The following is a 23,042-nucleotide window of genomic DNA, read 5'->3' as shown; positions in this document are numbered from 1 at the left end:
CTTGACAAACTGAACCTCAAACAGCCGGGAAGAAGCGCGTTTACATCACACCTCTGCAACTTTAGTCCTTATCATGCATGGTTTGCTGTACCCAGTAATACAGGACATTCAGGGTTTGCCAGGACATCTTGTGACTAAAGTCTTGCAAGAGCTGTAAAGCTCCTTCAGAAAAACTACTCCATAAGTCTCAGAAAATAATCACTGATTAGATAGAAAGGATTTCCCCAGTGTGCCCAAAAACAATCCCAGCACTCTGGTGTTCATGCCAGATCAAATGGCTTTAGGAATTTTCTACTACAAGGAGCTCTATCTGGAGGTGGAACTGCAGCTCAGTGGTGGAGTGCTGAATGGGCCCCCATGGTGCACACCATACACATACACATGCAAATAGGAAAAATAAGGAAAATTAAAGTTATCAAAATCTCTTCAAAACAGTTTCCAGCCCAGGTGGTTTCATGGTGCATCATGAGCAGGATGCTTTTCATCTGTAAATGTGATATTTTAATATTTGTCCCTGGTCTGTGTGCTGTGTGTATGTGTGGGTACTGAGTGTGTGTATCTGTGCTCTGTGTGTGTTGTGTGGGTATGTGTACTGAGCCTGGAACCTAAGCCCTCCCTGTACATGCTGACAAAGTGCTGTTGACACTGAGCTGTAACCCCAGCTCATTCAAGGCACTTCGTTTTGTTATGTCTTTTTTTAAAACTGTTAATTTTACTGAAATCAGAAATGATTACATGGAGTCTATAACTTCTTCACTTAATCTCTTTTCAGAGAGCCATTGAAATTGAAACACCTACCCAGATAACTTTAGTTGACGAGGCATCGGGTGAGGTAATTACATAATACATATTTTTTTCTTAGTGCTAAAATGATTGTTTAACTTTCTCTTTAATTTAGAATGCTCATTTATTCATAAACAATAATTTATGAAATAAGTAAGTTTTTAGAAAAACAACCTCAACATTTGTGAGTGTTTTGATCCCTGTGTACTGGGGTCCTCTCAGTGTAGACTGGGGAACTCTCACTGTGGACTGGGGTCCTCTCATTGTAGACTGGGGAACTCACTGTAGACTGGGGAACTCTCACTGTAGACTGGGAACTCTCACTGTGGACTGGGAAACTCTCACTGTGGACTGGGGAACTCTCACTGTAGACTGGGGAACTCTCTGTAGACTAGGGAACTCTCACTGTAGACTGGGGAACTCTCACTGTGGACTAGGGAACTCTCACTGTGGACTGGGGAACTCTCACTGTAGACTGGGGAACTCTCACTGTAGACTGGGGAACTATCACTGTAGACTGGGGAACTCTCACTGTAGACTGGGGAACTCTCACTGTGGACTCGGGAACTCTCACTGTAGACTAGGGTCCTCTCACTGTAGACTGAGGAACTCTCACTGTAGACTGGGGAACTCACTGTAGACTGGGAACTCTCACTGTAGACTGGGGAACTCTCACTGTAGACTGGGGAACTCTCACTGTGGACTGGGGAACTCACTGTAGACTGGGAACTCTCACTGTAGACTGGGGAACTCTCACTGTAGACTGGTAACTCTCACTGTAGACTGGGGTCCTCTCACTGTAGACTGGGGTCCTCTCACTGTAGACTGAGGAACTCTCACTGTAGACTGGGGAACTCACTGTAGACTGGGAACTCTCACTGTAGACTGGGGTCCTCTCACTGTAGACTGGGGTCCTCTCACTGTAGACTGGGGAACTCTCACTGTAGACTGGGGAACTCTCACTGTGGACTGGGGTCATCTCACTGTGGACTGGGGTCCTCTCACTGTAGAGTGGAGTTCTCTCATTGTGGATTCTTAGCTATCATTTCCAGTGTCCTCACACAGTGGGAGAAGTAAAAGTTCTTTTTAAAAGGCATTAATCTGTTTGGGGGGTGGTTAACTTCAAGAACTAATCACCAGTCAAAGCTTCTTAATTAAATTTCCAGGGGTCACCATTTCAACCCCCAAGTTTCAGAGGTTGGAGACATTCCGTTATAGAGTGTTAAAATTATTTCCAACTTTAGAAGGATTAAACATGGTGTAATTATTTTTTAAATTTTTTGCCAATTTATTTATTTATTTAATTTTACCTGTTCTTGATGAGAATGTTATTTGTTAATACTATACAATGTTGTTGTCATATTTATTGTTTCTTATATCTGGGATATAAAATAGTGATTAGTTAATTTTTTTTAAGCAAACTCAAGTATAAAGGCTGTCTTCTTTTTGAATCATTTTCTAATTCCAAATAAAGTCTCTGCCCAAGTGGGAAAAATTTTATTTAACCTTAAATTTAGAGCTAATACTTTATGAATGTATTGTTTAATAGTAAATAAGTCTGTAGGCCTACCTTAAAACAAAGCAAAAACCCATTTGAATGACACCAAGGGCCAAGGGAATTTTACTGTTTTCTGGCAACTGAGTTAGCATTTGCTCTATAGTCTGTTATAACATTATCATGTGTGGCTTCACAGTGTGGAACTCTGAGGGTGACCTGTGTGTGTGACCGTGATCAGAAGAGACGTAACTTTTTAGATGGTTTTTCTTAGATCAGACGTATTCTTCATCAGTTTCATCCTGGTAGAGCCAGGTTTGGGTGGCGGTGGAGACAAGGAGGGAAGGAGAAGAAGGAGAGCAGGCCTGAATCCTTGCAGGTGTGACTTGGGAGGGGTGTTATCAGGGCCTTGTCAGCTGCAGATGCTGCCTCCGAGCCCAGCCCTGAGCGGCAGGGCAGGCTTTTGTTGGGGGTCTTGCTGTGCCACTGCTTACATGTCTTGTCCTGTGACCTGGCTTTTGTACAGTGTGTGTCCAGCCCCAGCTGGGAAGCCCCCGTTGAAAGGGGCCTGCAGGATGAATGCTGTGAGAAGTGAGTGAGGAATTATTACTGAGCAGTGAACCATTGCAGACAGAGTTCTGCCCCTCCTATTGAGAGCTGAAGAGTCAGTGGTGCCCAGCAGGCTCTGTCCTAAAGGGACAATGCCACGTACACTGTGATGAGCTGGGACTGGGCTGCATCCACTCCTTTTTTCTCTTAATAATAGCATTATTGCAGTATTCATCGACACACACAATTCACTCATTTGAAGACCTGGTAGCTCTAATGTATTCACAGAGCTGTCACCACCATAGTCAATTTTAGGATATTTTCACCGCTCAGAAACCCTGTGCCTGTTACAGCCCTCCCATGCCCCCCCATCACAGCGCCTTTTAGCTACTGTTTTCCTTTCTGTCTTTTTGGACTTGCCTATCTGTGGAATTATTATACATCATGGGACTTCCTTCTCTGAGCGTATTTCAAGAGGTATCCCTGTATGTGAATGGCATACACATATAGACCCTTATCTTTATGGCCAAATAGTGTTCCATGGTGTGGGCAAACATGCACTGTTAGCCGTTCATCGGTTGCTAGGCATTTTGAAGCGTTTCCACTTTGGGGCTGGTGTAATTATGCAATGAATGTCCATGAACAAATTTTTTCGTGTGGACATTCTCCTGAGTGTGTACCTACAAAAGGAACTGGGTCCTGTCATAGCTCTGTTTGGACAAAGGAGTGGACAAGGTGGACAAGTCCACTTCTTCCAGGGTTTGAGCAGTGGGAGACTGAGAAGAGGTACACCCTTGAACAACACTTTATGAATCTAGCCAGCTCCTCACAGGAACTTCTGTTACTATTGTTCTCTTTCTTTTCTTTTTAGAAGGAAGAGGTTGTCGTGACTCTGTTACCAGCTGGTCACTGCCCAGGATCAGTTATGTAAGGGGGCCCATCTGTTTCCACTTCTCTATACATAAATATGTATTATATTTGTAGAGATAGCGTTTTAGGTAGTATGTGTACAGAAATAGATTTTCTTTTTCTGGCTGTGTCTTTAATCTTTACTTCAGAATCGAGCTTGGGAAACTCAGATGAAGACCCATGAACTGTGGCTTTCTTAGCACACATACCTTTAACTGGTATTTCTCCTGTGGCTCTGCACTGTCTTATCACATGGGGTTTTCTCTCCCTGGAATGAAATGATCTGAGTGTATATTAGGAAGTGCTAGAATATTCCAGGCCACGCCTAGTACAGATTCAGTAATGTTACCATCTTGTTGTTTATCTTATTTTTATTTTATTTGTTTTTGCTACTCATGGGGAAAGGTGGCAGTTACTTGGACTTAGCACCCCCCAAATTCTAACACTACATTGTAGGGGTTGTGTTTGGCAGGAGACCTTTGCTGCTACTTTACCGTTCTTAGGACTTTGTGATTTGGAAGTCACTGAGATACATTTATTTTTCAGGTTTTTATTTCAGGGCAGAAATGGAACTGTCTTATACACAGGAGACTTCAGACTGGCAAAAGGAGAAGCCTCCAGAATGGAGCTTCTGCACTCTGGGGGCAGGTATCAGACCTTCTATAATTTTTGGCTGTGCAGTTTGAATAAATGTGTGTGTGTGTGTGTGTGTGTACGTCAGAGGACAGTTTGTGGGAGTCAGTTCCCTTTCCTCCACATGGCTGTGGTGGTATTGTGTTCCCCGAAATATTATGCACCCTAATAAACTTATCTGGGGTCAGAGACAGAACAGCCACAATATTAAACATAAAGGTTAGGCAGTGGTAGCACACACCTTTAATCCTAGCATTCCAGAGGCAGAAATCCATGTGTTCAAGGATACAGCCAAGCATGGTAACTCATGCCTTTAATCCCAGAAAGCGAGCCTTTAATCCCAGGGAGTGGTGGTAGAAAGCAGAAAGGTATATAAGGCGTGAGGACCAGAAACTAGAAGCATTTGGCTGGTTAAGCTTTCAGGCTTCTAGCAGCAATTCAGCTGAGACCCATTCTGGATGAGGACTCAGAGGCCTCCAGTCTGAGGAAGCAAGACCAGCTGAGGATCCAGCGAGGTGAGGTAGCTGTGGCTTGTTCTGGCTCTCTGATCTTCCAGTGTTCACCCCAATAATTGGCCTCAGGTTTGATTTTATTAACAAGAACTTTTAAGATTCATGCTACACATGGCCCTGGGGATCAGACTCAGGCTTCAGGCATGGTGATAAGTGCCTTTACCCACCAAGTCATTTCTCTGCTCCAAAAATCTGTTGGTTTGTCTTTTTTTTTTTTTTTTTTTTTTTGGTTTTTTGAGACAGGGTTTCTCTGTGTAGCCTTGGCTATCCTGGAACTTGCTCTGTAGACCAGGCTGGTCTTGAACTCACAGAAATCTGCCTGCCTCTGCCTCCCAAGTGCTGGAATTACAAGTGTGTGCCACTGCCATCTGGCTCAAAAATATGTATTTTATTGTATTCACTGGAAGTCATTTTCCAGTGAAGTTGATGAACAAAAGATTTGGAAGTGGAGTGGAACACCCTTGAAAATAACTGAGGGTCAACGTCATTTTATACATAATTATGCCCCATGAAAAAGCTAACACTATTTTTTTCTTCATTTCAGAGTAAAAGACATCCAAAGTGTATATTTAGACACCACATTCTGTGATCCAAGGTTTTATCAAATTCCAAGTCGTGTATGTTTGCCTGGGGTGATGGGTCTGCCTGGGGTGTTGGGTCTGCCTGGGGTGATGGATCTCCCTGGGGTGATGGATCTGCCTGGGGTGATGGATCTGCCTGGGGTGATGGATCTGCCTGGGGTGATGGGTCTGCTGGGGTGATGGGTCTGCCTGGGGTGATGGGTCTGCCTGGGGTGATGGGTCTGCTGGGGTGATGGGTCTGCCTGGGGTGATGGGTCTGCTGGGGTGATGGGTCTGCCTGGGGTGATGGGTCTGCTGGGGTGATGGGTCTGCTGGGGTGATGGGTCTGCCTGGGGTGATGGGTCTGCTGGGGTGATGGGTCTGCTGGGGTGATGGGTCTGCTGGGGTGATGGGTCTGCCTGGGGTGATGGGTCTGCCTGGGGTGATGGGTCTGCTGGGGTGATGGGTCTGCCTGGGGTGATGGATCTGCCTGGGGTGATGGGTCTGCCTGGGGTGATGGGTCTGCTGGGGTGATGGGTCTGCCTGGGGTGATGGGTCTGCCTGGGGTGATGGGTCTGCCTGGGGTGATGGATCTGCCTGGGGTGATGGATCTCCCTGGGGTGATGGGTCTGCTGGGGTAATGGGTCTGCCTGGGGTGGTGAGCTGTGGTGTGGCTACCTGTCTTGTTGGAAGGGTGGGTGTAGGCTAATACAGCAGTTGTCCCTTTGGGCATGATTGTCTATGAATGTTGAAGAGGAAAAAGGTTAGTGAGTTCCTTCAAAGTGTCAATTTTTGTTGGCCGTCTAGGAGGAGTGCTTGAGGGGAATTTTGGAGCTGGTTCGGAGCTGGATCACTAGGAGCCCACACCACGTTGTGTGGCTGAACTGTAAAGCAGCTTATGGCTATGAGTATTTGTTCACCAACCTGAGTGAGGAGCTGGGAGTCCAGGTATCTCTCCATTTCCCTGCGCCCCTTTCCCTGCTCTGCCCTCCCCTACTCCCCTTTCTCTGCCTTCCCTTCCCCTACTCCCTCTCCTTTCCCTCCCCCAAATAACTGAAGAAGGGAAAGTGGGAGCAGCTTGTTAAAACACAGGTGCAGCGGAGGCTGGGCCTCTCAGAAATCACTTCTTCTTCATAGGTGCATATCCTCACAAAAGGACAGTCACAGCTCAGAAAGATTTCCCCGAGGCAAAGTATTTTTTTCCAAAGCGTGGGTTATAAAGTAAATATAGCAATTGTAAAAGTGAATTTGAACCCAGTGATATCTGGGTGTATTGCTTGCAGTTAAGGTATTGACAGTGAGCCTTTACTTAGGTGGTTGGAAACACACATATATACATGTCTGTATCTGTATTTTTCCATGACTGTGTGCTGACCAGGTTGTTATGGAAATCGTATTTCTTGCTTTGAGTCATGGTCAACAGCACATGAAGAACACTGACCTGCATCTAGTCAATGGGTCAGTGTTGGGCTTGGTGGGAGTTTTCACTTGTCTGTTTTAGATGTTCTTTCCCAGTTGTTCGATGCTGGACCCTCAGACTCAGGGCAGAAGAGCCTGGAGTGTGTGTTAAGCAAACACTTCCCCCTCCAGGGCATTGAAAAGTGTCTGGGACTTTTGTCCCTAAGAAATGATGGATTTGAAAGAATCATTGAACAAAATGAAGTATTGGGACCGCATGGATATTTTTAGTTACGCGCTTTTAAATGTAGATCCACCAGCAGACAAACCTGTGCCCAGAACTTAACAGTGATCCACGGTGTACTTCAGCAATGTTAAAATTCTGTAGTTTTGCTGGGGATCTGACTCAGTGGCAGAGCACTCATCTTGCATGCACAAGGCCCTGGGTTCTATCCCCAGCACTGGGGAGAGAAAGATCTAGTTTTTCTGTGTTGGAAATTATAAAATTCTAACCTTCGCTCTCCCTAAATGTCTGTCCCTCCTTTCCTATTCCTGTCTATTTCTGTAAGTCCTTCTAGCCAAATATTTTGATGTAAAGTCATTAATTGTCCATTTTGAGGAAGATTTGCTTTTTATTAAAAAAAAAAAGATTTATTTATCTACTATGGGTACAGTGTTCTGTCTGCATGTATCTCTACCCGCCAGAAGAGGGCACCAGATGTCATTAGAGATGGTTGTGAGCTGCCATGTGGTTGCTGGGAACTGAACTCAGGACCTCTGGAAGAGCGGCCAGTGCTCTCAACTTCTGAACCATCTCTCTAGCCTGAGAAAGATTTGCTTTTATCTGGGATCACTCAGCCTATGTGCTTGAGTTAAGATGGCCTTTTACACTAAAATCACAGTAGTGATAATATTCACATGTCCACACATGCTTATTTGTATTACCTGTCTTTTAGGTTCTTTTGCACATTTTGTCTCTATGATATATAAAGGTGACAGTTATTTGCCTCCCCTAAACTTGGAGTGTAATTTCAGGGGTGTGTGAAGAGTGGAAGCTACTGCTCTGAGCCCTGGAAGAAGCAGCCAGGGGCAGGCAGGTTCAGGGAGAGGCTTTTGATGGTGGCCCCAGAGTTTCCTTAAGTCCCTTTGCCAGCCTAGATCAGGAGTTTACAAAGGGAAAATGGTGAGGTTTCCCACCAAGGTGCCTCCGGGACAATCTGTGGCTACCTTTGCAGTCCTTTCTGTGCACATTACTTCATACAGTTCACGTTATCCCCTTCCCGGTTTCCTTAGACAGTCTGGAAAGTCACATTCACTTACTTCTTTCTTCCTTACTTTCTTTCATCTTTTTGGGGAGAACGGGTTGCATGGCCCAGGTTGGTCTGAAACTGTAGCCACAATGGCTTCCAACTCATGATCCTCCTGCCTCAGCCTTCTGAGTGCTGCAATAATAGATGTGTCACCATACCTGGCTTATGTTTTATCTGTGTGTCTGTGTCTGTGCAGATGCATGGGTGTACACAGCACCTGTGCATGTAAGTGCACTGTTAGAGGCCCAAAGTGTGTGTGTGTGTGTGTGTGTGTGTGTGTGTGTGTGTGTGTGTGTGTGTATGTATTAAAGACAGTCTCTCATTGGCCTGGAACTCAGTAGGTAGACTGGCTGGCAAGTGTGCCCCAGGGATCCACCACCTGTCTCACCTTGAGTGGGATCACGAGCACAGGCCACCAGAGCAGATTTTTGCATGGGTTCTGGGGATCCAACTTAGTTCCTATGCTTGCAAGGCAACGTTTCCTGGCTGCTCCATCTCCCCCGTCACTTACCTTTCCTTCTGATCGGCCCTAAGTAAATCAGCTGTAACCGAACGGGCCGCTCGGGAGGAAGCAGTGTGCCTGTGTTCTTTCGTGCCCTGCCTTGGTGGCAGCCAGCCCAGCACTTGCACATTATTTCAGCGTGTTTGTTAGTCCCACACCAACCTGAGAGTGCTACAATTTTCGTTTTGTTTCATGATCCTAACAGTTGAGGCACTAATATCATTTGCTTTGAAAGACCCAGAAGACAAGCTTTGAGTAAAGCTGACATAATTGGTTTTAATACTTTAAACTGTAGATGCATTCGTCAGTATGAACCAAGTGATTCTTGAAGGACAGTAATAACACAATCAGATCCAACCTATGGGATGAGTCCTTTGCCTAGTGATATCCTGACAGGATATTACTAAGCACGGCAGTCCAGAACAAGACTGCAAGAGAGAAGAGAAGATTGATCCACTAACTGGACAGTGTCCCCCTGAATACACCCTGGAAGAGTGTGTTCTTAGGACTGCATTTCAAACAGTGTGCTTCTACCCGCTGTTATGCACAGGTTCATGTGGACAAGATGGACATGTTTAGAAACATGCCTGACATCCTCCACCATCTCACCACGGACCGAAACACCCAGATCCATGCCTGCCGCCACCCGAAGGTACTGAGGAAACACCCGCCCTATTGTTAGTGGGACCTGAGAGATTGAGATCAAGAAGGCAGCCCAGAAATTCTTCTTTTGAAGCTGTTCATGGTCCTAAGCTGTTAGCTGGAGGCTGTGCAGTTATCCATACCTGAATTCCATGAGCATGTACTTCATAATGAGGAACAGGCACAGATTCCGAACATGCTTCACAAAGAATTGCTTCTTCTACATGGGAATGAAAAGAAGGTCATGTACCACCTTACCCAGCCCAAAGAGTAGATGGTTTTGATTTTCTTTATTGAGTGCTTCACTGTAGACAGGGCCGGGCTGCTGTAGTCCAGGCTGGGCTCAAACTCATGATCTTCCAGCCATGTGCCACCTCACTAAGCCTGAGAGTTTTCTTGACACAAACCTGTTCTCCAGCATTTTGCTTCTCTGTCCTTGTATTGAGGATACTGAAGCACCCAGGCCAGGCATTCTGTAGACTATTTCTCAGTATGGAATAGCCTGCTTCCTTCCTCGTCTTCACTTCTTTCATGTCCAGAAACTCACCTGCAATTGCTTTTGAACACTAGTCTACAGGCAGCTTTGTTGAAGATATGGAACTAGAATCGAAAACAAATGTGGTTTTTGGTTTGTTTGTTTTGTTTTCAGGCAGAAGAGTATTTTCAATGGAATAAATTACCCTGTGGGATTACTTCCAAAAATAAAACTGTGCTCCACACCATCAGCATCAAGCCATCCACCATGTGGTTCGGAGAGAGAACCAGAAAAACAAACGTGATAGTGAGGTAAGGGATCGATGCCCTATGTCTTCAGAAACCTAGAGGTGAAATGCTGAGTTTAATGTAGTTTAAACTGAGATCAGCATGAGCCCAAGGAGAGGATGTTATCATTGTGGAAACTATCCTTTTCATTTAAACATTATTTAAAATGAAGGGATGTTTCTTCCAAACTATGACAAGACATTAGCTGGTATATCCAGGGACTTCCTCTGTGAGCGGCAAGATGGCTGGACTCTGAGGCATCTGAGAGCTTTGCTGTGTATCACAGACTAGTATTAGAAAGAATGGAAGCACCTGGAACAGTAGAGCGCCTCCACAGTGACCCTAATACCTTAGCAACACTCCTTGATTTGGGCTATTTAGGATGTCTGCAGCAGGTTTCCATGTCTGAAGAAGTTGACTCCTGTCCTAAGAAGCAATTCCTCACAGCCACGCGGCTTCCCACCCCAACAGCCTAAGTGACACCGCTGAGTCTTGCTAAGTGTCCTTTGTGTTCTGCTTTCCCCCTTAGGACGGGAGAGAGCTCGTACAGAGCTTGTTTTTCTTTTCACTCCTCCTACAGTGAGGTAAGAGGATCCGTCGGCTCTCATCGCTGTCTGCAGCCTTTGTGGTTGATGACCATGGGGCAGGGTACATGCGTCTGGGGTGTACATATACATGTGCATATGTGGGGGAAGGGATGAGTGGAGGACAGAAGACAGCTTCAGGTGTCATCCGCAGGAAGTCCATCATACTCATCTGCATCAAGGCCTCTCATTGGCTTGGAGCTCAACAATTAGGCTAGGTTGTCTGCCCAGTCACAGGGATCCTCCTATGTGCTTTCCCAGCACTGGAATGCAAGTGTATGCCACTATAGCCAGCATTTTCACATGGTTCTGGGCATCCAACTCAGTTCCTCATACTTGCAAGGCAGGCACTTTAGGGGCAAGTGATGGTTTTTGTGTGCATGCCTCCCTAAAGGTATAAAGAAGTTGTTTGTGAAAAGTGCCCGAAGAGTAGATGTTCTTTACGTTAGAGTAGCCATTTTCGTGGTTATTGGAAATCCCCGAGGCTCTGTGTACTCATTTGATCTTTGAGTTAGATGCTGATGGTTTTATGTCCTCGTCACCCGTTTTGCAGAGGGGATCCAAGCTTTTGCATTGTCATTACTGACTTTGCCCTCATAATGGCAGTGGATGTTTCACCGGGTACCAGGTACTGGCCAGTGGGTCCTGGAGCTAGCATTTTACAGGTGTTGTCTTGTTTATACTGTAAATGAAGAATCTGAGCCTTAGACTTACTGAGATCACAGCTTTCCAAGATCTAATAAGTGAGGTTTGCCTAGGTTGTAGAACTCTTAAGAGGAATTGTGACAGAATTCTTCTGTTTAGCATTCTGAACATGGTTAAAAAAAAAAAAAATCAACATACTTGTGAAGGCTTTAAATTATAATTGTTTAGAATTGTTAGGAAAAGAATTTGTATGTGTAGTCTTTCAAGTCACACACACACACACACACACACACACACACACACACACACACACAAAGTATCTTGGGCCTAGAATATTTCCTCCCTGTTTTGTGTCCCAGTCAGAGTACCCACAGCCTGCACCGACTAGCAGCTTTGCTCAGAAAGCCCCTTCTGTTTCAGTCTTGCGTGCTCCTTGTCCGCATCCACCTATTTGGGAACAGCTTTCAGACACCTTAGCATCCAGTGTTTCAGACTTTATGGTAAGGGGCTCTTTCTCTGGGAGTAGAGAAATGTGCACAGAGGTAGGATGTCCTAAGTCGGCTGCTAGGAGAGACCTGCAGTCCTTGGGCTGCCAGTGGTCACGACTGGACCCGATCTTGCCCTGGACTCCTTAAGTAAAGAGCTCTTGTATCCAGGATTGACTGCACTGCTTCCATCAGTGACTGCAACCCAAGATGTAAGAAGAGAGCTTTGAGTCTTCCTAGGGTGGTAACCGCCGGGTGCTATTGACTCCACAAGAATAGGCATTAGAACAAACCAAGTCATCTCCAAGATGCAGTTGCCCTGGTAATGAATTATTTAGATATTTAGACCTGGAAAGAGGTGTGGTTACAAGACTTTGTTTTCTTGTGTCTATTATGGTCCATACTCAGTTGTATTCTAACTCATATGGAAGAGGGTTTGCCAAATGTAGGCAACTGGTCTTGGACAAAGAAATGGATGTCCTACCAGGCGGTGGTGCTTCCCCAGCACTGGGAAGCAGAGCCAGGCAGATCTCTGTGAGTTCGAGGCCAGCCTGGTCTACAGAGTGAGATCCAGGACAGGAACCAAAGCTACACGGAGAAACCCTGTCTCGAAAAACCAAAAACAAAAAAAAAACCAAACAAACAAAAAAGACAGAAAAGAGAAAAGAAATGGATATCCTATTGTAAAAAGACAATCTTTAGGTCCCACTATTCAGGAACTCAAGCTCTTTCTGTGGAGCAGAAACTGAACAAAGTTCAAATGTGCGAGTCCCAGAGCCCACATCGCCCAGCGCAGGAGGATCTATGGGATGAGGCCAAGGCACTGCATGTGTCTTTGGCTTGACAGATTCCCGGTGGTCCCCACATGCAGCCAGCACTGAAGCAGGGTCATCATAAGGAAGCTCTGCTGCTCTTCTCTTCCATACTTGTATCTTTTCTGACACCCTCATTTTTTCTTTTATTAATGAATATTTTAGTTAGTATACAAATAATGAATCTCGTGATGACATTTTCATACCAATATATCTTCATACTTGGTTCACATTTGCCCACCATTCCCCTCTCTTGTCCCTCCTCCCCCCCTCACTGGTCCCCTTCCTCTCCCAAACAGCCCCCCATCCGTTTTCATTATAGATTGTTAAATCTAGTTCCCACAAATGAGAGAAAACAGACTAGACTATCTTTTTCTCTCCTGATCCCCCCCACAGTTCCTGCTGTTCTGTCACATATCTGCACATGTATCATGTATGTGTGTATCTATAGAGGCTCCACACGATACAAAATGGGCTATTTGTCTGAGTTTGGCTTGTTTTGCCTAAGACAATGATCTCTAGTTTTATCCATTTTCCTGCAAGTGACATAGATTGTTCCTTATGGCTGGATAAAAGTCCATTGTGTCTGTATGTCACCTCTTTATTTATTTACCCGTGGAGAGGCGTCTAGACTGGTTCTGTGTACTAGGAACTGTGAATGGACTAACACCTCAATTTCCCATCATAGAGATAGTTGATGCACTTTATATTCCTTCTAGATTAAAGATTTTTTGAGCTACATCTGTCCGGCGAATGCATATCCAAATGTCATTCCAGTAGGCCTCACCGTGGATAAGGTCATGGACGTGTGAGTAATTTCTGTTTGGGGGCTTCTATTGCTATTGGTAGTTATGGCTGGGAGGCATGGGAGTGCTGTGCTTAAAAACTTATAGATCGAGAACCCATTTCTATTGTAACATTAAAAAAATTTTTTGAAAAGATTTTATTTATTATGTATGTGTTCTGTGTGTATGCTTGCACACCAGAATAGGGCATCAGATCTCATTATAGGTGGTTGTGAGCCACTATGTGGTTGCTGGGAATTGAACTCAGGACCTCTGGAAGAACAATCAGTGCTCTTAATCTCTGAGCCATCTTTCCAGCCCATAACATTTTTTTGAGCTTCCCCTCTATTTCCATGTCTTCTGGCATTTCTAGTGAGCAGAATGTGCAAGTAACATCAGTTTATCCTAAGTGGAACAAAGTTCACCAATTGCTTACAATGTGCATTTGACCAGATCACTTCTGAACTAATCATAACTAACAAGCAAATCAACAAATTAGGAATATGTTGTGGGATATTCGATCACACTGTGAACCCCAAGTTTGCATTAATTAAATAAAATCAATGGTCAGGAGGCTGAGTTAGCAACTAATTGACAGAAAGTAATCATAGAGAATAATAGGGTGTCTATAAGAAGATAGAGAGATGCACAGGAAGTAGGGGGACTTATTGTAGCTGGGTTTATTTGGAGGAGCAGAAGGAAGTTCTTTCGGAGATGCAGGTAAAGAGAGAAGGTCAGCTAGCTGCTATTCAACCTCTCTGAGCTAGCAGGTTTTCACCCCAGCCTTTGACTCCCAAGTCTTATTGATAAATAGAAGGATAGAGAGTTAATTAAAAGCTATATTTGGCAGCAGCTACATAGTCAGTACCTACAGGAACAGAATTCCCACCAGGCTGTGGCCTGAGTGGCCAGGCTACTGCCAGAGAAGTGCAGAGTCATATTTGCTGGCTAAAACAGCAGCTTCTGTGCCAATGGAAAAACAACAGGAATGTTCATTCATGCCTACATGTTGAGGTTCTCAGGGATCTAGAGAGAACTATGAAAAGCACTTGGCAAAGAGCCAATAGGTAGTCAGTCAAGGTATCTATGGAATGAGTGAATGAAACTCGAGAGCAATAGTTGTCATTTACTATTACCACTTTTTTGTTTTTCAAGACAGGATTTGTCTAACAGCCCTGGCTGTCCTGGAACTTACTCTGTAGACCAGGCTGGCCTCAAACTCCCAGAGATCTGCCTGCCCCTGCCTCCCAAGTGCTGGGATTAAAGGTGTGCATCACCACTGCCCAGCTTTGCCTTTTATTTTTTAAATTGCATTTATTTTTGTGTGCGCATGCACGTGTATGTGAGTTACTGTTATTGTTGATGTATGTCATCAAGGTCAGAGGACACCTTGTACAAAAAGCTCTCTTTCAGCAGGTGGGTCCAGGGACTGAACTCATGTCCTCAAGGCTTAGTAGCAGTTGCCTTTACCCATTAAGCCATCTTGCCATCTCATTAATCAGCTCAGGCTGGCCTGAAATTTGTGATCCTCCTGCCTCCACCTCTCATGTGCTGTCATTACTGACAAGTGCTACTACTCCTGGCATAACGTCTCTAAGTCCATTCATTTTTTTTGTTTTGTTTTGTTTTTTTTCTGTTTTTTTAAATTTATATTTATTTATTTATTTATTTATTTATTTATTTATTTATTTTTAGGACAGGATTCCTCTGTGTAACAGTCCTGGCTGTGTCCTGGAACTTGCTTTGTAGATCAGGCCTCGAACTCAGAGATTCACCTGGCTCTGCCTCCCAAGTGCTGGGATTAAAGGCATGCGCCACCACTGCCTGGCTAAGTCCATTCATTAAACATTTCTTTAGTGCCAGCCCAACAGTTATGTGGGGCAGATCCACGCTGACTGAGTTTTAGGGTTCTGTGGAAAGGCTAGTGTATGGAGGCATACATGCACACAAGCTGCCAGGGCCATGAAGGAAATTAGCCTTGTGTCAGGGAATCCGCCTGAAACTGATGAGGACATAGAGTACTGAGCTTAGAGAGAGAGATGGAAAACAGGCTCTAGGCTATGGAGAGAGGTCTAGGTGGAGAATGAAATAGGTGCAGTAAAGAAACCCAGATCCACTCAGTGGAGAAAAAGGGAAGTTTATTCCAAACTGCCAAGGCAGTCTCTTGGGAAAGCAGAGAGCAAGACAGGGGCTGGGGGTGGGGTATTTCCAGGGTTTTAAAATGAAGGGGTACCTGGGCAGAGAGGAACCTATAAACTGGGGTGGAGGTCTTTGAAGTGTAGGGATTGATGGTTCCTAGAAGCTTGATATGCTAGTAGGCACCACAGGGTGTATGTTAATGGAAGAGCCAGAGGTCCCTTTTGCCAGAGATAAGGACAATGCTTTGTTTAGCATGTAAAAGCTACTTTCTCAAGTCCCTGAGGGGATGTTAGCTTTTGTCTAAATGCCAGACTTTGGGAAAAAAAGATTTCTTGGGACCAGACAGGTGGGAGGCACAGATTTCTAGTTGTCAGTGAGGGCAGGAAGCATGAGAAATGATAGCCAGGCTGAGGCCAGAACTCCAGCAGCAAACGAAGGAAGAGCTGGAAAGCGAGTTCTGATAGCAGGAGGAGGGAAAGTGGAAGCTACTGGTGAGCAATTCTTAAGACTGCTAAGCTGGCGAGATGGCTCAGTGGTTAAAAGCTCTCCAGAGGACCCGAGTTTGGTTCCCAGTACCCACATCCAGAGGTGCACAACTGGCTGTAACTTCAGCTCCAGGGGACCCAATACCCTTTTCTGGCCTCCATGGAACCTATCTACCTCAAACATGTGATGGATACATGAATAGATACAGAAATAGAAACAAAATTTCTTAAAGTGACCTAGTGCTGGGACTGTGATGTCTCTGGTTAGCTTGGTAATGAGGCGATTTGTGTCTGCTCACAGCAGTTTTAGTAGACTTGTTAGAAGCCAGAAAGCATGGAAGTGTAAAGGAAGTAACATGCTGGCTAGCAAGGCAAGCGTTAAGAACTTGGTCCCGATAGCTGAGGTTGAAGATTGTCTTGTAGATTTAAGTGGGAATATGCTTAGAATCATTTGGATTGCTTGTTAAAATGTATATTCTCCTATCTTGCATCTCTATTGGGCAATCTGTTGTAGGTGGGTGGGTGGGTGGAGAGTGAACCTCACTTGGCAAAGTTACCTAATGAGAATGCCTGAAATGGCTCCAGAGAGAAGCAGTCCCAGCAGATTCTAGAGGGGTCACATGGGACGGAGCCAGGGACTATCAGACATGAGAACAAAGGTACTGTAGTCAGGTTGGGAGCTTCATGGCTGTCACTATCTGCTCTGTTCGCTCTAATCCTCAAGGCTTCTAGCAATCTGGCAGGAGAGTAGGTAGTGTAACCCCCTTCAGTGCCCTTAAACAGGGAAGAAGCACCTCTCCTATACTCTCTGGATGCTAGATGGTGTCAGTGGGTTACTTAATCCTGTCTTGGGATAGCGTTTGGTCATGCTCTTAGCGTTCTAAGAGCAAAGATTCAAGTTTGGCTTTAATCTGCTAAGGCAGTTAGTTCCCTCTGTAGATGATCAGTATCTACTACGTGTCTGTAAGTGTTCTATTGGCCACTTTATTAAGTTGCAGGATCTTTATTAAATATTTCCCCCTTGTCCCACAAATGCTCACATGATCTCCCTATGGTTTTGTTCTAATCTCTATAAGTGATGTTTATGCTTCAGCAGCTTTCCCAGAAGGAAAAGTCAAATATTCTGATTTATGTCAGTTTAAAGCCTCTGTGCCGATCTTCCCAAAGTGCTGAACCAAAATACAAACCACTTGGAAAATTGAAGAGAACCAGAACAATCCATCTAGACTCAGGTAAGAATGGTTCTGGTCTTCCCAGAATACGCCCTGTGACTGGTGTGGGCTGTAGGAGGGCTGTGTTGTCACCCACCCTGGAATGTTTTTGATAGGACTTTAGCAGATGCTGAAGAGACTTGGTTGCCTTCCGTTCTGAGAAGACCGAGCAGGGATGTTATACAAAGAGTACTTCTCCATTCATTCCTACCTTCTTATATTGCTATTTTGTTTTGTAGTTAAGAACACAGATAAGCTCTGATTAGAAACGAGAACGTCAGATTCTGAGCAAAGCCTTGTTGGCTTATAGCAGCCACACTTGGTGGTTACAACTTCAGATTTCCATCCCTCGGTAGAGTGCCATAAGTGAATTCTTACTGGAGAAGGATGCTATTTACTGAACACTTATATAGGGCAAGTCTTAGGCTCCATCTTCTACACATATTACAGCTAAACCTGTAAACAAACTTACAAGTGATGTCAGTCTGACTTTACCAAAGAGAACACTGGAATTTAGACAATTTAGAAAATCCCCCAAAGTCTAGCAGGAAATGATGGGGCCAGGATTTGAACCCAAGCCTGTTTTCCATTTTAACCTCTGTATTTCTATTCATTTAGAATCTAATTTTAAATTACTTCTGAGATTTTATTTTTAATGTATATGAATTTTTCTCCCATGTATATCTGTGCACGTGTACCTGGTGCCCTCAAAAGTCAGAAGGCAGTGGCCTTGGAACTAGAGTTAAGGATGGTATATTTTATAAGCAATATCTATTTCAGTCCATACATGTCATTGGTTTTATTGAGTGGGTTTTAAAATGTGATCATGACTTTCCTTCCTTTTCCTTTCTCTAGCCCCTCCCATATTCCCCAAGTTGATAACCTCTTTTATTTTTACACATATACACATGGACATATGTACATGCACAAACATACATGCACAAACATACAGAAGTACAACTTGTTTTTGTTGTATGTATGGTTTCAGGGCTGATAATTTTGCATTGGATGACTAGTAAGGGGGCTCATCCCTGGAGAGGCTAATTCTCCTCCCAGCAGTCATTAGTTGCTTGTAGTTCTGTCAATAAACTTGTAAAAAATGATCTGTAAACCTACAAGTCTAGTTCTACACCCTCTGCCCTTGAGCCTTCTTTGTGCGTGAGCCAACTTTCTTGATAACCCCTCATCAAATAAGCCTCTCTTCACAGTAAATGGAGGCCATCACAGAAAACCACAACTGAACACAATGCAGACATCAACGGACCATGAAGAGCACAGCCCCAACCGATACATCTACATCATAGCTTCTGCATCTATGGCTCAGGCAATATAATATTGGGGAAGAGGGGAGAGAAAGACTGTAAATGAGCCAAAATAGAAGTCTGCTGAGAAAGTCTCTCCTAGAAATGTCTGTATAAACAAGATGAGAACATTGACAATATGAATCGACATGTTAATGTGGAAGGGGGAAATTTTCCAGAGTTCCAACCCTAGACAGAACTACAGAGGGTGTAGAACTAGACTTGTAGGTTTACAGATCATTTTTTACAAGTTTATTGACCAGGCCTTCATATCCCTTAGTTCTTTCTTACACTGTTCCATGGATTGTCCACACACAGAAGTATTAAATCAGAATCCATGTTAGTTGGCTCACAACTGCCTCCAACTCCAGCTCCAGGAATCTAACACTGCTGGCCTTCTCAGGCACTTCATTCATGGGCACGTACTCATACACAGATACACACACATAGATATAATTGAAAACAAAATCCTTTAAGAGAAAAAAACCAGGTCACCCTGTTAGTCTAGTGGTCACTCAGATTTGAGAAGTACTGACCTATATTCTCGACACACAGCAGCCTTTTAATTTCTCTTTGCAGACTGGCACCTGTGTTTTATACAATTCCAAGATTTAAAACAGGTAAATGCTACAGCTCCAACTTTCACTGAAGTGTTCTTTCCCTTGTTCCGTACATGCCTGTTTTGCTTGTTTCAGAGGAGGAAGATGATCTCTTCGATGACCCTCTACCAACACCGTTAAGGCACAAAGTTCCGTACCAGCTAACTCTTCACCCTGAGGCATTTTCAATGAAGGCACTACCACAAGGCCAGTCTGAACCAAGACAGAGCCCTGCATGCTACACAGCAGACAGTGTGCAGAATGTTTCTCTGGCCAACTTTGTAGACTGTGAAGAATCTAACAGTGACAGTGGAGAAGAGCTGGAAACCCTACCTTCACTGCAGGGAGGTCTGGGCCCTGCGACACTCCCCCAGCAAAATGCTGATGCAGACACACCACAGTGGGAAGTATTCTTCAAAAGAAAAGATGATATCACAGATGAATGTTTGGAAAACTTACCTTCCTCTATAGAAACAGGGGGATCTCAGTCACCAAAGCTTTTCAGTGACTCACCAAAGCTTTTCAGTGACTCTGATGGAGAGTCCACTCACATCTCTTCCCAGAATTCATCTCAGTCAACACACATAACAGACCAAGGAAGTCAAGGCTGGGACAGCCAGTGTGATACTGTCTTGTTATCTTCCCAAGAGAGAAGTGGTGGGGATAGTACATCTTTGAACAAGGGTGCCTACAGACCAAAAAGCAAAGAGAATATTTCCGCCTCTCAAATGGAACAGAATGCACTTTGTCCACAGGATACTTACTGTGATTTGAAAAGCAGAGATGAAGAAGTAAATGGAGATCCTCACACTGGAGAACCAGACACTGTGAGTGGCAGGAAATCCCCACCTGAGGAGAAAACATTACTAACTAGCTCACGTGCGGATTCTCAGAGCTCCTCCGATTTTGAAATCCCCTCAACTCCAGAGGCTGAGCTTCCTAAACCAGAGCATTTACAGTATTTATATGGAAAATTGGCAACAGGTCAGAGTATAGTTGTTGAAAAAAGGAAATGATCACTCTTAGAGACATTTAAGAATTAAAACCCTCATTCTAACAAGAATGTGCAATCTTTTGTTGGTGCAACACAGTGTCATATACAAATGTTCTGGGCAACATTCACAGCTGTGGATGTGTATATATATGGTTTGCAGGTTAGACACACCTGTTAGAGCAACCACTAAAACTACACAAGGTGATACATTAGTGAAACAACAGATCAAAGTGGAATACTAAAGAATGCTCAAATGACCTAAAAGAGAAACAGGGTCAAAACCACTGTTGCATGAGATGGTAGAGCTAAATCTGAACACATTAATAATCACATTAAATGCAAATGATGTAAAGACATTCATAAAAAGAGACTCAGGGAAAAACATAACTGTGTCCTGTTTACAGAAAATGCAATTCAAGTGATAGGAAAGTTGAAGTAAAAGGACAATGTAAATATGTTAAAGCCAGAGAGGTTATAGTAAGAGCAGATACTATCCTGGACAAAGTGTCTAACTCACCAAGATGGAATGGTAGTTTTTGCCTAGCATGTATGAAGCCCTAGGTTCAATCCCTAGTACTGCCCTCCATAAGAGAGACCAGATAATACACAAATACAAAAATTTTAACATGCTTCCCTTAGAGAAACAGTATATAGACAGAAAATCAGTAAGACAAAAATGGAACACCACCAGGCAACTGGATCTGATAAACAAGAGTATTTTACTTCACAGCAGAATACATCTCTTCAAGTAAAAGCAGACCATTCCACCAAGATCCACTATATGCTGAATCATGACAAGCAGTCTAGAAGAATAACGGTGGCTCTATTAAAGTAAATGGATAGCACGGGGAAACCTCAAAAGATATTATATCACATAAAGACCTGAGGGCAGGGCTGGAGAGATGGTTCAGCAGTTTAGAGCACTTGCTGTTTTTTGTGGAGGACCCAGGCTTGATTTCCAACACCTACATGGTGGCTCATTACCTCATTACTGTCTGTAACTCCATTCCGGGGGATCCAGGTACACGTGTGGTGCGTATACATACAGGCAGGCTAAACAGACATTAAACAAAAATCTTAAAAACCACCAAGGGGGGGCTGGAGAGATGGCTCAGAGGTTAAGAGCACTGGCTGTTCTTCCAGAGGTCATGAGTTCAATTACCAGCAACCACATGGTGGCTCACAACCATCCACAAAGAGATCAGGTGCCCTCTTCTGACTTGCAGGTGTATATGCAGACAGAACACTGTATACATAATAAATAAATAAATCTTAAAAAAAAAAAAACACCAAGGGGCTACTAGGTAAGGCTGTGTTCTAACTACTCTAGAGGCTGAGAAAGGAAGGACTTGAGTTGGAGGTCAAGCCTGGGTAACTTAGCAAGAACTTGTTTCAATAAATAAAACTTTGGCCAATATAATGATAAATTGAAACTACAACAATTAGAATGTAAAGGAAAATACTTAGAATGGTTAACATATATAAGCTCTGTCAATTGTTAAATTGCCTTAAAGTACAATGCTTTTGTATTGATGTGTATGGATTTAATAAAGCTTTATAAACATCTTCCTAAGCACTTTACTATGCTGACATTTTATACATCAAGGAAAAAGATGTAGACATACCACTTAAAATAAGTTTAAATGGAGTCTCACAATGTGCAGACTAAACTGAATGTCACAGATCATCACTATGCTACATGGCAATTAGATCAGGAATTACTGGACCCAACCTACTGGGTGATATGACTTAGAATACATGTATATATAACTATGCATTTGTATATATACTAATTTGTATATATTTATTTGTATATATACTAATACTCAAGACTTTTTATTTTGTTTTTGAACTGAGCCATAATCTCAGCCCAAGACTTTAGTTTTAATAGGATATTTCATGATCCAAGGCAAGCATTCAAAACATGCCTGCACATTGTTCTGAACATATCGCTAACATTATATAACTGTAATGTTCACATTTTAGGTCTTACGCCTGGCATGAACACTGGCTAAAGTGAGTTAGAGAGCTAAGAACAATAGAGTAGATTTAGATGAATCTACCTGATCAGCTTATGTTTTGAATACAGAGTAACAGGAAATATTTATATATGGATTTATTCTGTGATAAAACCACTTTATAAAGCTTTAATCCGTGAAGCCACACTCTGAGGTAGGCATGAGACTAAGGCACACAGATTAGTTCACACAGCTAGTAGGCGGCAAAGCCAGGACTCAAACACACAAGCACGGCTTCTGGAGTCCATGCTTCTGAGCACTATGCTATATGATGAAACCTCTGCTTACAAACAGCAGAGAAACGGGCAGGATGGATTGTAGTGGCTACGTCATTTTTCAAAGGTTATACATTATCGAAGGTTAAGGAGTTTCAAAATGCCAAGATACATCAAGAACCCTGTCACATATGCAAAATGCATGTAATCCACATATGCAAAACGCATGTATATACATTATCATAGTTAGCTTCAGCTGTGAACTTGACAAAACCAGGGTCACCTAGGAGGAGAGAACCTCAGTTGAGGAACTGTCTCCATCAAATTGGCCTGTATCATGTCTGTGGAGGATTTTCCTAATCGATAATTGATATAGGAGAGTCTATCCCACTGTGGGCAGTAGCATCCCTAGGCAGATATGCCTGGGCTGTGTAAGAAAGCTGGCTGAGTATGGGTCTGGGAGCAAGCCAGTTAGCAGTGTTCCTCCATGGTTCCAGCCTCTGCTCCTGCTAAAGTTCCTGTCAAGACTATCCCCAGCAACACAGCAAATTCAAGGCTAGCCTAAGCTACACAATACCCTACCTCAAGACATATCCTCACCCCACAAAATCTTAAGGACCCATTAAATTTCTATTAGTAAGGACAAAACATAATCTTTCCCCATTTGCCCCCTTTTCTTTTAACCTGAATAGTAAATAAAACCAAATATCTAGA

The 23,042-nt window shown here is 43.7% G+C and overlaps 1 protein-coding gene across 1 annotated transcript in view; it reads left to right on the top strand.

Annotated features, from left to right (window-relative positions):
• Positions 1 to 21,374, top strand: part of Dclre1c (DNA cross-link repair 1C) — a 29,400-nt gene extending 8,026 nt beyond the window's left edge. Inside the window, exons 4-14 of the mRNA XM_059263582.1 lie at positions 773 to 832; positions 3,699 to 3,754; positions 4,283 to 4,384; positions 5,426 to 5,498; positions 6,249 to 6,389; positions 9,202 to 9,303; positions 9,943 to 10,079; positions 10,585 to 10,639; positions 13,301 to 13,389; positions 17,128 to 17,222; positions 19,198 to 21,374. Of these exons, the coding sequence (XP_059119565.1) occupies positions 773 to 832; positions 3,699 to 3,754; positions 4,283 to 4,384; positions 5,426 to 5,498; positions 6,249 to 6,389; positions 9,202 to 9,303; positions 9,943 to 10,079; positions 10,585 to 10,639; positions 13,301 to 13,389; positions 17,128 to 17,222; positions 19,198 to 20,117 (1,830 nt within the window). The 3' untranslated portion in view covers positions 20,118 to 21,374. The remainder of the gene's footprint in view (positions 1 to 772; positions 833 to 3,698; positions 3,755 to 4,282; positions 4,385 to 5,425; positions 5,499 to 6,248; positions 6,390 to 9,201; positions 9,304 to 9,942; positions 10,080 to 10,584; positions 10,640 to 13,300; positions 13,390 to 17,127; positions 17,223 to 19,197) is intronic.
• The last annotated feature ends 1,668 nt before the right edge of the window (positions 21,375 to 23,042 follow it).

The sequence above is a fragment of the Peromyscus eremicus genome, chromosome 5 (assembly GCF_949786415.1).
Source record: "Peromyscus eremicus chromosome 5, PerEre_H2_v1, whole genome shotgun sequence".
Taxonomy (NCBI): Eukaryota; Metazoa; Chordata; class Mammalia; order Rodentia; family Cricetidae; genus Peromyscus; species Peromyscus eremicus.
The sequence above is the reverse complement of the archived record's forward strand: the minus strand, read 5'-3'. Positions and strand labels throughout refer to the sequence as shown.